At 46.1% G+C, this 14869-nt stretch overlaps 1 protein-coding gene across 1 annotated transcript in view; it reads right to left on the reverse strand.

Annotated features, from left to right (window-relative positions):
* Nucleotides 1-14869, reverse strand: part of LOC135378069 (GTP-binding protein GEM-like) — an 88837-nt gene that overhangs the window by 4232 nt on the left and 69736 nt on the right. Inside the window, exons 2-3 of the mRNA XM_064610915.1 lie at nt 7370-7464; nt 1359-1584 (exon numbers count right to left, since the gene is read on the reverse strand). Coding sequence (XP_064466985.1) covers nt 1359-1584; nt 7370-7464 — 321 coding nt within the window. The remainder of the gene's footprint in view (nt 1-1358; nt 1585-7369; nt 7465-14869) is intronic.

A 14869-nucleotide genomic window follows, 5' to 3' on the forward strand; every position in this document is an offset into this window, starting at 1 on the left:
TCTTACGTGCGCGGGTGCAGTGTGGATGTTATCCGCGCTCACCTCTACCTACGCCTTTGCTCTATGTCCTATGAAAAAGTTTTGTATCTGTGCGCAGCACCACTTTTGTGCCAGGCCGAGAACTCATGGGACTCTCTCCGTGGTATATCTATTTGGAGGAAACAGTATCTATTTTAATACGGAGGGTTCCTTGTACAACATGATGGAAAGTAGTTCTTCCGAGGCTGGAACATACAAAGGGACAAACACAACGCAAGCCTCAAGTTGCCTTGGGTCATGAACAGATGCCAGCGTGGTCGAATTGGTCAAGGCGCTCGACCGGTAATCGAGAGATGCGTGGTTCATATTCTGCCGCTGTCTGGCTTTTTCGATGGCTGCATATTTCAACCGTTCCTTGTGCAAATTTGCCAGGAACTTCTCTCTCTCCTTTTCATGCTACCGCAAGTGATAATTTGCAGAAGCCCCATACGGCAGGCACAGACTTGGGTAACTGTTTTCAAGCGGTCGTAAGTCGTAGGGCTTATCTTCATTTATCAGTATGGGTATCGCAGTTTATTGGAGAAACTTCTTTTTAGAATGGTCTGTTCTAGTTGACAGTTACAAGAGATGTCTCGAGGAATGCATCTCTATCCAGGCCACTGTCACCGCTGTACTGCTCGCGACACGGTTGTCTGAAATCGCCTGTCACTATAGTTCGGCGCAGCCCATGTTTCCTTGATTGTGCCCTTGAAAATTTTGTTCCTAAAATGTATTCAAAGCTGGACCATATGCTGCACGTGTTTCCTACTTGAAATAAACCATCTTGCAACACCTCGAGGTTTGAGATGGTATAAACCACGTCGTGCTGATTTCAGACAACCGTGTCGCAAGCAGTACATCTCATAAACCAATTTGAGTCTATACTGTACTTTCTGCGTCCTTCTAAAGTTTCGCAACCTAAGCTTTTGGAGCGAGTAGTAAAGGGGTGATTGCCTGACATGAACCTGGCTGACTAGTTTTGTACTGCTGCTTCCTGCTCAGGATCCCACACTGCCGAAGCATATTATAATTTAGTAAGAACATACGACCTGCAAACAGCATGTCGTAGTTTTCAGTAACAAGTCGGAGCTATTGTGCTGCTTAACTTGAACATTCTCATGTTTCTACAGTGCTACAATTCATGTCTCAACTAGCTTGATCCCAGCCCTATTGTCAAGAATCGATCCACTCTCTTGAAGGCAGCCGGCTGTCATAAGCGGTGCATCACATGATATACACCTATTATGGCGCATAGCGAACACGTCCAATTGATCGCTCTTCATTTCGAATGGGCACCTCACTTTCTAGATGTTAGAAGAAAATGAATTTCTGAAGCACACCTTCCGTTGACACCTCTCTCGAGCGCACAAGGTCCGATTTGTTTGCGACTAGAATGACGGCCTTGGTCGCCATTTTGCCTTTTCTTTTCAGCTCAAAGAGTAGGTCGACTGCTTTCTCAAAGCTACTTCGATCAGTGGTCGAATAGACGACCAGGTAGGCATCTCCAGGGATATCCAGCCGAGGCTCGTCTTTTGCATCCCCTTCCAACAGGAAATGGCTCGCACCCTAAGGGGAAAGGAAAGATTGACCATATTAATTTACCTCATGCGATGCACCACGACACATTTGGTGAAAACCAGGATGGGCAGGCCAATGATATTCCGTTACCGGTTACACATTGCTTATGATTCTACGCCAATGTCTAAATACACAGACACACGCACACACACTCAAATTGTGAGTATGAACTGGCACAGTTAAAGGAGGTAAGAACTCCTATCTGCATGTATTTAGTTATGTGTGTAATATTGTTCTTCTAGGCTTCGTAATTCTATTTACCAATTTGCTGTTCAAGACTTCTCGTTCATGACGTGCGCAGCGTTAATACAAAAACGCACTTTTTTCGGATGCGGGCGAGTAGACGTACCGCCATCCAGATACCTCTATCTATTGTTACGTCATTTGAATAATCGTAGCAGCCAATCAGGCGCCAACGCGGAGGCACACATAACGTTCTGCTCTACACTCATAAAAATGAACTTCACCACATAGCACGCTCCTAGCCAACCACCATCCCGAATGACAACGTTCTCGTCCCTCATTTGTTGAAAACGGGACGTGGAGCCTATTTTGTAGCCATAATGCCGTACATAATTGCGACATAATAGGCTCCGCCTCCCGTTATCAAAACATCGGGAGTGAGAACGTTGTCATTAGGGATGGTGGTTGGCTAGCAGCGTGCTATATGCGGTGAACATATGAACCTATCAGATTCATCTGTACAAAAAGGTGTCACAGCCAACAAGTTAAAATCGCGGTTTGGAGCCGACACAGTCGGCGGGCTAGCTTGGTAGACACTTGGTAGACTAACCCCTGTCAGACGGCATGCTCAAGGGACTTCGGGGAATTTTCATTTGCAAAAAATGACCTCTGACAGCCGTGTCAGACAGCAGCTCAAAGGAACTTTCTAAGAAATGACCATCAACGCGAAAGGAGGCCCCCAACGACATTTGAGGAGCAGAAAGGAGCAATCTCGACAACAGCGTTATGCCATTGTACCCTCGCTACCTTCGCAGCTGAATGTAGGAAAACCTATAAAATGCGGATAATGGAGTGAAACTGTGTAAACGTATTTAGATCGTATTTAGAGAAGTGCATATGGCTTCTGCATCTTGATTTGTGGCGCACAGACCAACTTCAAATTTCCACAGCAGACAGGGAAAACGAAACCGAAAAAGGGAGCCGGTGAGGGCAGTCAGTTGAGGAGCACTCCTTTCCCGCCTGTCTGGCAGGCGCCCCCGAATAAAGGTCATTTGAGAGGCCGAAGGCCATTTCTCGCAATTGACATTTGAAATGCCGTCTGACTAGGGTATAACACATTGCAGTCTGTGTTGTGTGTTCTCTGTCTGAGTGTGTGTTTGTTTGGCTGCAATGAACACCACGTTTAGCTTGGTAGAGTTCATATGAGTAGAGCTCATATTCTATATGACACGCGGCTTATGACCATGAAGATACAACAGTTTGGTCTGTAGGGCTGGCTTTGTCTAAAGCTACACGGCTGCACGTGAAAGCTACCGGGAGCTAGAAACGAGCGTCACGCAACTTATTGCTGCTTGGGCTTCAAGTGTGTCCCACAGGTGCATATACTTACCTAGTTCTGCTGCTACCACAAACAGATGCCCGTGTACCACGTGCAGTGTGAGCATATGTTATGTATACTGTACCAGACGTGAAAGGAACGCAGGGCTATAATGCAAAGCTCTGATCCAGTGATTTATCCAGACCCCTCCCCCTACACCCCCCCCCCCCCTAACAACCCCCCAAACGTATGCGTATGCTGATCTGTATGAGTATGCGTCTAGACTCTAGAGGATACACATTTCTGTCAATTCAAATGCCTCTTGCCATCTGTGTTTTATTGCCTCCGCAGTCGATTTAGCGCACCAAGGTAGTTATGCTTACGTAATACGAGTTTCCAGCGTCCGTTCGTCCGAGCATGCGTTACGTACACGGGAAAGGAGTTATATTCTTTAGTTTAAGTTATATTCTTACAAAAACGGGAAAGGAGTTATAGATCCTCTCTGCAATCATGGCATCCTCCGTTTCTGTTGACACATGTGCGACGGCGCACGCGTGGGAGCCGTACTGTACACTTTGTCCCAGGTCCCCCAAACTCACCTCGGAAATGCGTGCAACGAAGAAGGCCGCCACTAGATACCCCACTGTTGCCGTTCCGGATCACTTCAGCGCGCTAAGTTTAGCGGCAAAATGTTTTTGTTGTTTCTGCGAATGAATCTAGACTTTATATGTCCAAATAAAACGCGTATAACAACTTTCTGTGACGTGTTTCACTTTTTGGTCCCGTTTTTAAACGTGTTGAGCGATCGGAAGGATCTAATGCACGGCTGCGTGCATCACATAGCGTACCTGTCGTACCAGGCGCCGCAGGCGCAGTCGTCCATTTCTCCTTCGGTGACTTGGCCTGGCTTGGATTGTGCTTCAACTTGATCTTTAGCGCGCTACAATCCAACGCAAGCCAACGTCTGGTAACAATAGTGTATCTAAGGGCGGCCTCCGGCATTGCACGCATCGGAATAGGAACAAATACATGGGAAAATAGCGACCTTGGGGGACCTTCTCCTAATGTCCCGCTCATGTCTCCGCCAATGTCAATTTCGACGTACGTTTTGCGTCCACAGGGGCACACGCTGTCTGCTGCACAACGAATGCCCGAGTATAGGCTTCGCAGAAAGTTATGGCAAACTCCGCTGGTCGTTTTCGTGCAGCGGGGTGTAGTACACCTGTGTGAGTTGAGTGGAGAAACGAGTGAAGTGCGAACGGAAGGGACCAAAACGACCAGTGGTACCGTTACACCGATAGCAAGAAATCCGAAGCCACCCTCTAAGCAAAAGCGGAACGAGTCGGAGTTGATATGAGCGTATTTTATGGCCATCTGGATTTGTCCTAATAGGTCTGATCTGCATATTGTGAGGGAGAACCATAGCCATGCTCACCGCCATCAGCCCTTTAGCGCGAGTTTTCATGTCACCCGCATTCTTTCGCTTGGCTGCTATAAAACCACACGCTAAGCTTCCTGTCTCTCCCGTCTTATTCGCCTCTTAACATTTGGTGGAGGTGCGACTTCGTCATCCCCCTTTCGTTACCCGACCGTCACAAACCCCCGCTTTGATCTCCCGACTTCGTACTCAAGTTGCGTTCTGGGCGTTCACTTCGCGCGATGGCTTCGCCCAATGCCTCAACCGGCGACGCTTCGCCAACGCCCGCAGGACAACGCAACGCTCCCGCAGCACGGCAACGTGATCCGCCCGTATTCTCCGGCACGGGCATTGAGGACATTGATGATTGGTTGGCCGCCTACGAACGAGTAAGAAGGGCCGTTTCGGTCAGGTCCAAGGGACCGTCGCATCTCACCTGATGCTCGCCGCTCTCGCTCACCGTCCCCACGGTTTCGGGACCCGCGTCCGTCACCTACACGCAATCGCAGCCCGTCACCTGTTCCAGAGGGAAACCAATAGCCGCAGTCCGAGGAGGGCGGGCTGCGACACGGATCACTACTCACAAACCTCCCCGTAATCGCATCACCATCGTTGTTGAAGGTCTCAGGATGACTGCTCTCATTGATACAGGTGCGGCCACGTCGGTAATCAGTGCGGACATTTGTAAGAAGCTACGTAAAGTTACGACGCCATACGACGGTCTTGTACTCAAAAGTGCAGCAAATGCCACTCTTCTGCCAGCCGCGAGATGTACGGCACGCGTAGGGATTCGAGATTCCTGGTACCCAGTTCAGTTCGTCGTGCTCACTTCCTGCCCACATGACGCCATATTAGGCTGGGACTTTCTGAAGGACCACGGTGCGTTCATCGACTGTTCTGCCGACGAAATCTTTTTCTCTGATATGCCCTCCTATGAGGTTGAGCACGTCACGATCTCCTCCTGCAACTTACATGGCCTCCACGATGTCCTAATCCCATCTCGGTCTACCGTCTTCGCCAGCCTGAAGCTAGTCTTGGGCACGTTCGACTCACCGCACATTATTGTGAACCCGCAAAACGCATCACTTTCTACTAAAGGCCTCATCGCTCCTGTGTGCTTGTGCACTCCAGCAAACGGCGAAGTGGCTATACCAATTACTAATCTACTAGATGGCCCCGTCCTACTCCCCACAGGATCTCTCGTCGCGATGTATGAACCGCACTACACACACGGTGTTGTCGCTGTCATAGGTACTCCTAACCCCAAATGCCCTACCGGTCGTCCTCCTGGTCGCCAGCCTGATTCCATATTTCATTCTATGATGTCACCGTCTCTGCTTTCCCCTGAAAAGCACCGGCTCCTTGCTCTTCTACGTCAGTACTCCTCCCTGTTCGATATCGGCGCCTCTCCCCTAGGCGTCGCACGCCATACCGAGCACCGCATCGACACCGGTGACTCCCCACCCCTGCGTCAACGACCGTACCGAGTTTCAGGATCAGAACGAGAGGTTATTGAAAATGAAGTGGAACAAATGCTCTCCAAAGACATAATTCGACCCTCCTCAAGTCCCTGGGCTTCTCCAGTCGTGCTTGTCCCAAAGAAAGACGGAAGCATACGATTTTGCATAGATTACCGTCGCCTCAACCACATCACCCGCAAGGATGTCTATCCTATGCCGAGGATCGACGACGCCCTTGACACCCTCCGCAGCGCAAGTCACTTCTCGTCCCTGGACCTCCGATCTGGTTACTGGCAGATACCCATGGCCGAAACCGACAAGGAAAAGACTGCCTTCACCACACCAGACGGCTTATTTGAATTCAACGTAATGCCGTTCGGCCTGTGTAATGCTCCAGCCCCTTTCGAACGCATGATGGACTCTGTGCTCCGTGACCTTCGGTGGAAAACTTGTCTTTGCTATGTAGACGACATCGTCGTGTTTGCATCCACTTTTGACCAACATATCCAACGGCTCGAAACAATATTCAGCTGTCTCTCTCGCGCCGGCCTGCAGCTCAATAGCAAGAAGTGCAAGCTTGGATATGATACAATCAAAGTACTCGGTCACGTGGTTTCTAGGGACGGTGTCGCGCCGGACCCCGACAAAATCAAGGCGGTATCCTCATTTCCCCTTCCTACTAGACTCAAAGATCTGCGCAGCTTCATCGGTCTCTGCTCCTATTTTCGACGGTTTATCAGGGGTTTCGCGGACATCGCCGCTCCTCTTACGTCCCTCTTCAAGCGAAACGGCAAGTTTGCCTGGGCCGCGGAACACACCGATGCTTTCATGCGCCTGAAGACAGCCTTAACGTCTGCGCCAATTCTTTCGCATTTCGACCCGTCCGCAATAACTGAATTACATACTGACATAGACATAAGACGTCCCATCCTACAGTTGGCAATACGACATAGACGTAAGACGGGAGAGACAGGAAGCTTAGCGTGTGGTTTTATAGCAGCCAAGCGAAAGAATGCGGGTGATATGAAAACTCGCGCTAAAGGGCTGATGGCGATGAGCATGGCTATGGTTCTGCCTCACAATATAATTATTATTTTTTCATTAGTCGCTCATTCCCTAGGCTACATAGTAAACCACTTTCAGTTACTATTAGAATCGCCGATAAAACGACTCGATGAGTTACGTTTGCTTGTCCATGGCACACGTCTCCGTTTTTACGCATGTTGTCTTCTCCTACATGTAACATCGAGAGAAAGTATACCAAATATATATACTAAAGTACAATGCCAATTACTGAAAAAAGTATAGATACATGGGTGCTCTGTAGTGGATGGTGCTGAGGGGGATTGATTGGTCGAAATCGAGGGCAGTCGATAAAACAACCAGTTGTACAACCTCGAGTAGATCGAAGTCCAGAGGAAAATCCACGAACGACAACTCGTATTCTTCTCCGTCCAGCAAGACAGACACGGTCTTGACGGTATCTTCATCTGAAATGACATCAAGAGCGTCCACATTTATCAGGTCTTACTTCACATATACCGTAGAATAGAATTGGCACGATTTACAACGGGCGCCACGATGTGCGTATTGAACGACACACAAGAGCAGCATTCAGGGACACCCCCTCTGAAACCCGGCTTGACCTGATAGCAGAGGACTACGCAAGGAAGCTAAGTTTACAGGGTGGTGCGTGAGTACGTGAGGAGGAACAGATCTGGGCAGGGAGAGGAGGACAGCTGAGGCGCACAATTCCCTTTTCGCGCTCCGACGTGATAACAACACCGATAACATGCCCGGGAGGATTCGCGTAAGATAAGGAATAAGAAGTGATGTATAACTGTGGGAACGAGCATGAGACTTTCTAGATATCGGGAGATTGCCGGATGAAATTGGCAGGTTGGCGTCTGTGATAGCCTTCTGGACGAAAAATTGACTCAATGCGAGTTCTAAGAGTGAAGCAAGCAGAGCAGCTACGGTCCGCAGACGACACACAGACTACGTTATTTTATGATGATACCGTCAGTATCAAATTGGTATCAAGTTATTACGAGCTAAAATAGAGGAAACTTGACGCCAGTGAGTGCCACTTGGGCGACGATTTGGCAAAATGTCTGAAGTATATAGATTGGGCTGGTTGGTGTGAATCTACAAGCGACCAAAGAACAAACACGAAACAACAACAGAGCGACTTGTGTGTGATTTTGTCTTCTGTTTGTTCTTTGGTCGCTTGAAAATGAATGATTTAACCAAACGCTACTTCGCAGGCTCTAGCAAGGAAAACAGGTATGGGCCGCGGACTCATAGCTATTAAGCATGAATATACAGAATACGTAATTAAGTGATCACATCTTCGATATCATGTTTATATCCAGAGTTATTAGTAAATGAAATGGAAGATATGGACAATTTGGCGTCTGCGAGTGCTGTGGCGATGCGAGTGGTGGCGTCTGCGAGTGGCAATAATTTGATCAAACGCGACTTCTTTGGAACAGAGATTTTGGTGCAAAAATAAATATCAGACTTGGAGATGCTCCTGCAGAGATAACGCATAGCTCCTACAGAGATAACGCTAAACAAGTGCTACGCGCCCGCGAGTACAGTATTTATTTCTCGCTTAAGATGAAGCAATGCTTAGATCAGGGTAATCAGGGCTCTCACACACGCGGGCCGCATGTGTATGGCTTGCAGTCAGCTATTTTGTGTCCCGAGGGCTCTTGACCACTAAACAGAATAAATGCACCCCCCCCCCACACACACACACACGCACACACCAATAATGAAGGATTTGGAATGAAACCAGGTTTTCAGGCATTGTTTTTACCCTTGCTCGATCTAGTGCTGCTCCTGTCGACGTTAGGAAGTAAATTCACATTCAAGCAGTTCTTGTGACTCATGAACCTCAACAAGTAGTTATAGCGACCTGGTCTGAACGTGCATTTTGATAAACTACACTGTAAGTAACATGGTAACTGAGAAGTAATGGTGGAGACAAGTGCAGAGAATGATGTTATCTTAATTATTACACTAAGTTTATGGGCTTCCAGTATAGCAGCAGCCTCTCCGGATATCATGCGCGAAAAACTATATACGGAGCACAGAGAGGCGCAGAGTAAAAAAAGAAAAAAAATAGATGGAGTAGTTATGTACGAGGGTCATTGTGTGAAAAATTTTAATTATTTCTCTTTCCCTGATTTTTTTTCTTTTTCACGTTGAAAATGCAAGCAAAACCAACAATACAGTGTGTAAACCCACACTTTCAGTGCTCCTGAATCTTGGGATAATCGTTCGTGAAGAACAATGTACGAGGAACTTGCACGCCTTTCAAGCTCATTTGTTTCTGTTGGTGTGTCAAGTGCAACGGCAAGCCCTATCACCACCACCACCACCATTTCATTGACGAATTGTATATGCGAATTCCTAATAACGATACCGCTCAGCTGTTTACGCTAAGGTACTTTCCTATAATTGCGGTCCTTTCCAGGGTCATTACCCCCACCCCCAGAGAGGTGTACACTTCCCCTGAATTTTTCCAACCACTCCCCTGTAAATCATGAGATTTCCCGATAAAGCTTGGCCACCAGTGCATCTACCCATAGATATGTATCCATATAGATATACCACCCTATGGTTCGCTCCACTCGAAATCACGCAGACATCTTATCACGTCGGGTACCGCATCTTGGCTTCTATGCGCATTGATGATAGTGCCAGCCGCAACAACAATGACAAAGAAGAAATTGCCGTTCCTCTTCGCTGCTGATACGAGTTGCGCAACGGACTAAAAGCTGATACCTTCCGTTTGAATTCAGCATGAGAGAGCCGCGATGATATGGCAAGGAAAAAAACTTGTCAAGCTACGGGGCACAAAAGTGAACTTGCACGGCAAATCGCCGGCAGTCCGAACGTTTACACGGCAACAGACACCAACGAGCACTGGTGCTAAAGTCTGAGGAAAAGACATCATAGATGAAAATACATATCCGTTACGAAGCCGTTTGAATTTCACTGTTCATGGTAATCAACCAATTTTTCTCGAAGTGCAGCACGCAAAAAGAAGTCCATGATTCACTTACACGTCGACCTGCAAGAAATGACCCACACTATCGCTCTGAAACATTGCATCACTTGCAAACTTCGTTGAGAAAAGTAAAAAGTAACCTTTCTGCAACCCCGATGATGGCAGGGGCACCCATGGAATACACCACAAAGAGTCACTGGTGTATTCTGCATAGCGAAGCCATTATCAACGACTTATACTAGGCCCTTGTACTGGGATTTTGACAGTGGTGACCGCAAAATTTGGAAGAGGCGCCGGCAGAGCCCTCTAAAACGGGCAAAACCCTTTGTATCATGGTGTCAAAGGCATATTCGAGACGGCTTATGCTATTTCCCTTCCCACTGGGATTGTAACGGAGGCGACCGCAAAATCCGTAAAAGACCGCAGCAGAGCCCTTTAGAACGGGCAAAACCTCTTTAATCATGGTTCCAAACAGATATTATCAACGGCTTATGATGCTCTTCTACAGGGATCGCAACAGAAGCGACCACCAAATGCGGAAAAGGCAGCAACAGAGTCCTTTAAAACGTACGAAACCCCTTGTATCATGGTACCAAAGGCATATTAATGACGGCTTACGCTGTGCCTTTCTACCGGAATTGCGCAAGAGGAGACCGCATAATTTGGATACGGCAGCAGCAAGGCCTTATAAAACGGGCGAAACTCCCTGTATCATGGAGCGAAAGAAAGAAAGTTACCAGTGTCTTGTGCAATCCTATTCTGCTGGAGTTATAACACAGGCGATCGCCAAATTCGGCAAACGTGGCAGCAGAGCCCTCTTAAACGAGCAAAACCCCTTGTGTCATGCTGTCACAGTCATATTATCAACAACTTATACTATGTCATTCTACCGAGATCATAACACAGGCGACCGCAAATATCGGGAAAAGGATGCAGCATAGCCCTTCAGAACGGGCGAGACTTCTTGTATCATGCTGCCGATGACATGTCATCAATGGCTTGTGCAATGCCGTTCTACTGGGATTGTAACAGAGACTACCGCAAAATACAGAAAATGCGGCAGCAGAGCCCTTTAAAACGGTCGATACCCCTTGTATCATAGTTCAAAAGTCATATAAGTATACGCAACGGGTTATGCATGCAATTGCCGTTCTACTGGAATTATAATGGATGCGGCCGCAAACTCAATAAAAGGCTACAGCAGAGCCCTTTAAAACGGACAAAACCCCCTTTAATCATGGTGGCCGACATTTTACACACCTATAAAGACGCGACGGCTTATGTTATGTACCTCTCCTGTGATTGCATCGGAAACCACCGCAAAATTTGGAAAAGGCGGCAGCAGGGCCCTTTACAATGACTCAAATGACTTGTATCATTGTGCCAAAAAGATACTATGAACGGCTTGTACTGGGATTGTAACAGAGGAAACCGCAACGCTCGGCAGCAGATCGAGCCCTTTAAAACGTGCAAAGCCCCTTTAATCCTGGTGCCAGGCCGTACATGGAGAGGTCGCGTTTGAAGAAACTGCTTCCGAAACGACACTCCCTAAGCAAAAAGCGTCCTAAGCTGATTTTATAGTATGTATATGAGAAAGTAAGATCACGGGGTTTGAACCCCCGTATCTTGTTCCCCTGTTGCACCCTGAGAAGGCGCGTTTTAAAAATCGCTTCCAAAATGGCACTCGAAATGGCCAAATGGCCTATTTCATCAACTTCGGGGCTTAATATATTTTTATATAACAATATTATTAAAGATGTCCAAAGCTGATTTTCTAATGTGTATATCTGAAACTATGATCATGGAGTTTGAACCACGTACCTTGTTCTCCTGTTGCACCATGACAGGTCGAGTTTGACAAAATCGCTTCCAAACCGGCGCTCGAAATGGCCATTGGCCAATTTCATTAACTTCGGGACTTAATATCATTCGATATAACAATAATATTAAAGATGTCCTAAGCTAATTTTGTAATATGTATATGTGAAAGGAAGATCACGGGGTTTGAACCCCGTACCTTGTTCCCCTGTTGCACCCTGAGAGGTCGGGTTTGACAAAATCGCTTCCAAAACGGCACTCGAAATGGCCAAGTGGCGAATTTCGTCAACTTCGGGGCTTAGTATTATTTGATATAAAAATAATATTAGAGATGTCCTAAGCTAATTTTGTAATATGTATATGTGAAAGTAAGATCACGGGGTTTGAACCCCGTATCTTGTTCCCCTGTTGCACCCTGAGAGGTCGCGTTTGACAAAATCGCTTCCTAAACGGCACTCAAAATGACCAAGTGGCCAATTTCGTCAACTTTGAGACTTAATATCATTTGATATAAAAATAATACTAAAGATGTCCTAAGCTAATTTCGTAATATGTATATTTGAAAGTAAGATCACGGTGTTTGAACCCCGTATCTTGTTCCCCTGTTGCACCCTGAGAGGTCGGGTTTGACAAAATGGCTTCCAAACCGGCACTCGAAATGGCCAAATAGCCAATTTCATCAACTTCGGGGCTTAATATCATTTGACATAAAAATAATATTAAATATGTCCTAAGCTGATTTTGTAGTATGTATATGTGAACATAAGATCACGGGGTTTGAACCCCGTATCTTGTTCCCCTGTTGCACCCTGAGAGGTCGGGTTTGACAAAATCGCTTCCAAAACGGCACTCGAAATGGCCAAGTGGCGAATTTCGTCAACTTCGGGGCTTAGTATTATTTGATATAAAAATAATATTAGAGATGTCCTAAGCTGATTTTGTAGTATGTATATGTGAACATAAGATCACGGGGTTTGAACCCCGTATCTTGTTCCCCTGTTGCTCCCTGAGAGGTCGGGTTTGACAAAATCGCTACCAAAACGGCACTCGAAATGGCAAAGTGGCGAATTTCGTCAACTTCGGGGCTTAATATCATTGGATATAAAAATAATATTAAAGATGTCCTAAGCTAATTTCGTAATATGTATATGTGAAAGTAAGATCACGGGGTTTGAACCCCGTATCTTGTTCCCCTGTTGCACCCTGAGAGGTCGGGTTTGACAAAATGGCTTCCAAACCGGCACTCGAAATGGCCAAATAGCCAATTTCATCAACTTCGGGGCTTAATATCATTTGACATAAAAATAATATTCAATATGTCCTAAGCTGATTTTGTAGTATGTATATGTGAACATAAGATCACGGGGTTTGAACCCCGTATCTTGTTCCCCTGTTGCACCCTGAGAGGTCGGGTTTGACAAAATCGCTTCCAAAACGGCACTCGAAATGGCCAAGTGGCGAATTTCGTCAACTTCGGGGCTTAGTATTATTTGATATAAAAATAATATTAGAGATGTCCTAAGCTAATTTTGTAATATGTATATGTGAAAGTAAGATCACGGGGTTTGAACCCCGTATCTTGTTCCCCTGTTGCACCCTGAGAGGTCGCGTTTGACAAAATCGCTTCCTAAACGGCACTCAAAATGACCAAGTGGCCAATTTCGTCAACTTTGAGACTTAATATCATTTGATATAAAAATAATACTAAAGATGTCCTAAGCTAATTTCGTAATATGTATATTTGAAAGTAAGATCACGGGGTTTGAACCCCGTATCTTGTTCCCCTGTTGCACCCTGAGAGGTCGGGTTTGACAAAATGGCTTCCAAACCGGCACTCGAAATGGCCAAATAGCCAATTTCATCAACTTCGGGGCTTAATATCATTTGACATAAAAATAATATTAAATATGTCCTAAGCTGATTTTGTAGTATGTATATGTGAACATAAGATCACGGGGTTTGAACCCCGTATCTTGTTCCCCCGTTGCACCCTGAGAGGTCGGGTTTGACAAAATCGCTTCCAAAACGGCACTCGAAATGGCCAAGTGGCGAATTTCGTCAACTTCGGGGCTTAGTATTATTTGATATAAAAATAATATTAGAGATGTCCTAAGCTAATTTTGTAGTATGTATATGTGAACATAAGATCACGGGGTTTGAACCCCGTATCTTGTTCCCCTGTTGCACCCTGAGAGGTCGGGTTTGACAAAATGGCTTCCAAACTGGCACTCGAAATGGCCAAATGGCCAATTTCATCAACTTCGGGGCTTAATATCATTTGACATAAAAATAATATTAAATATGTCCTAAGCTGATTTTGTAGTATGTATATGTGAACATAAGATCACGGGGTTTGAACCCCGTATCTTGTTCCCCTGTTGCACCCTGGGAGGTCGGGTTTGACAAAATGGCTTCCAAACCGGCACTCGAAATGGCCAAATAGCCAATTTCATCAACTTCGGGGCTTAATATCATTTGACATAAAAATAATATTAAATATGTCCTAAGCTGATTTTGTAGTATGTATATGTGAACATAAGATCACGGGGTTTGAACCCCGTATCTTGTTCCCCTGTTGCTCCCTGAGAGGTCGGGTTTGACAAAATCGCTACCAAAACGGCACTCGAAATGGCAAAGTGGCGAATTTCGTCAACTTCGGGGCTTAATATCATTGGATATAAAAATAATATTAAAGATGTCCTTAGCTGATTCTGTAGTATGTATATGTGAAAGTAAGATCACGGGGTTTGAACCCCGTATCTTGTTCCCCTGTTGCACCCTGAGAGGTCGGGTTTGACAAAATGGCTTCCAAACCGGCACTCGAAATGGCCAAATAGCCAATTTCATCAACTTCGGGGCTTAATATCATTTGACATAAAAATAATATTAAATATGTCCTAAGCTGATTTTGTAGTATGTATATGTGAACATAAGATCACGGGGTTTGAACCCCGTATCTTGTTCCCCCGTTGCACCCTGAGAGGTCGGGTTTGACAAAATCGCTTCCAAAACGGCACTCGAAATGGCCAAATGGCCAATTTCATCAACTTCGGGGC

This window comes from Ornithodoros turicata, chromosome 1 (genome assembly GCF_037126465.1).
Source record: "Ornithodoros turicata isolate Travis chromosome 1, ASM3712646v1, whole genome shotgun sequence".
Lineage (NCBI taxonomy): Eukaryota > Metazoa > Arthropoda > Arachnida > Ixodida > Argasidae > Ornithodoros > Ornithodoros turicata.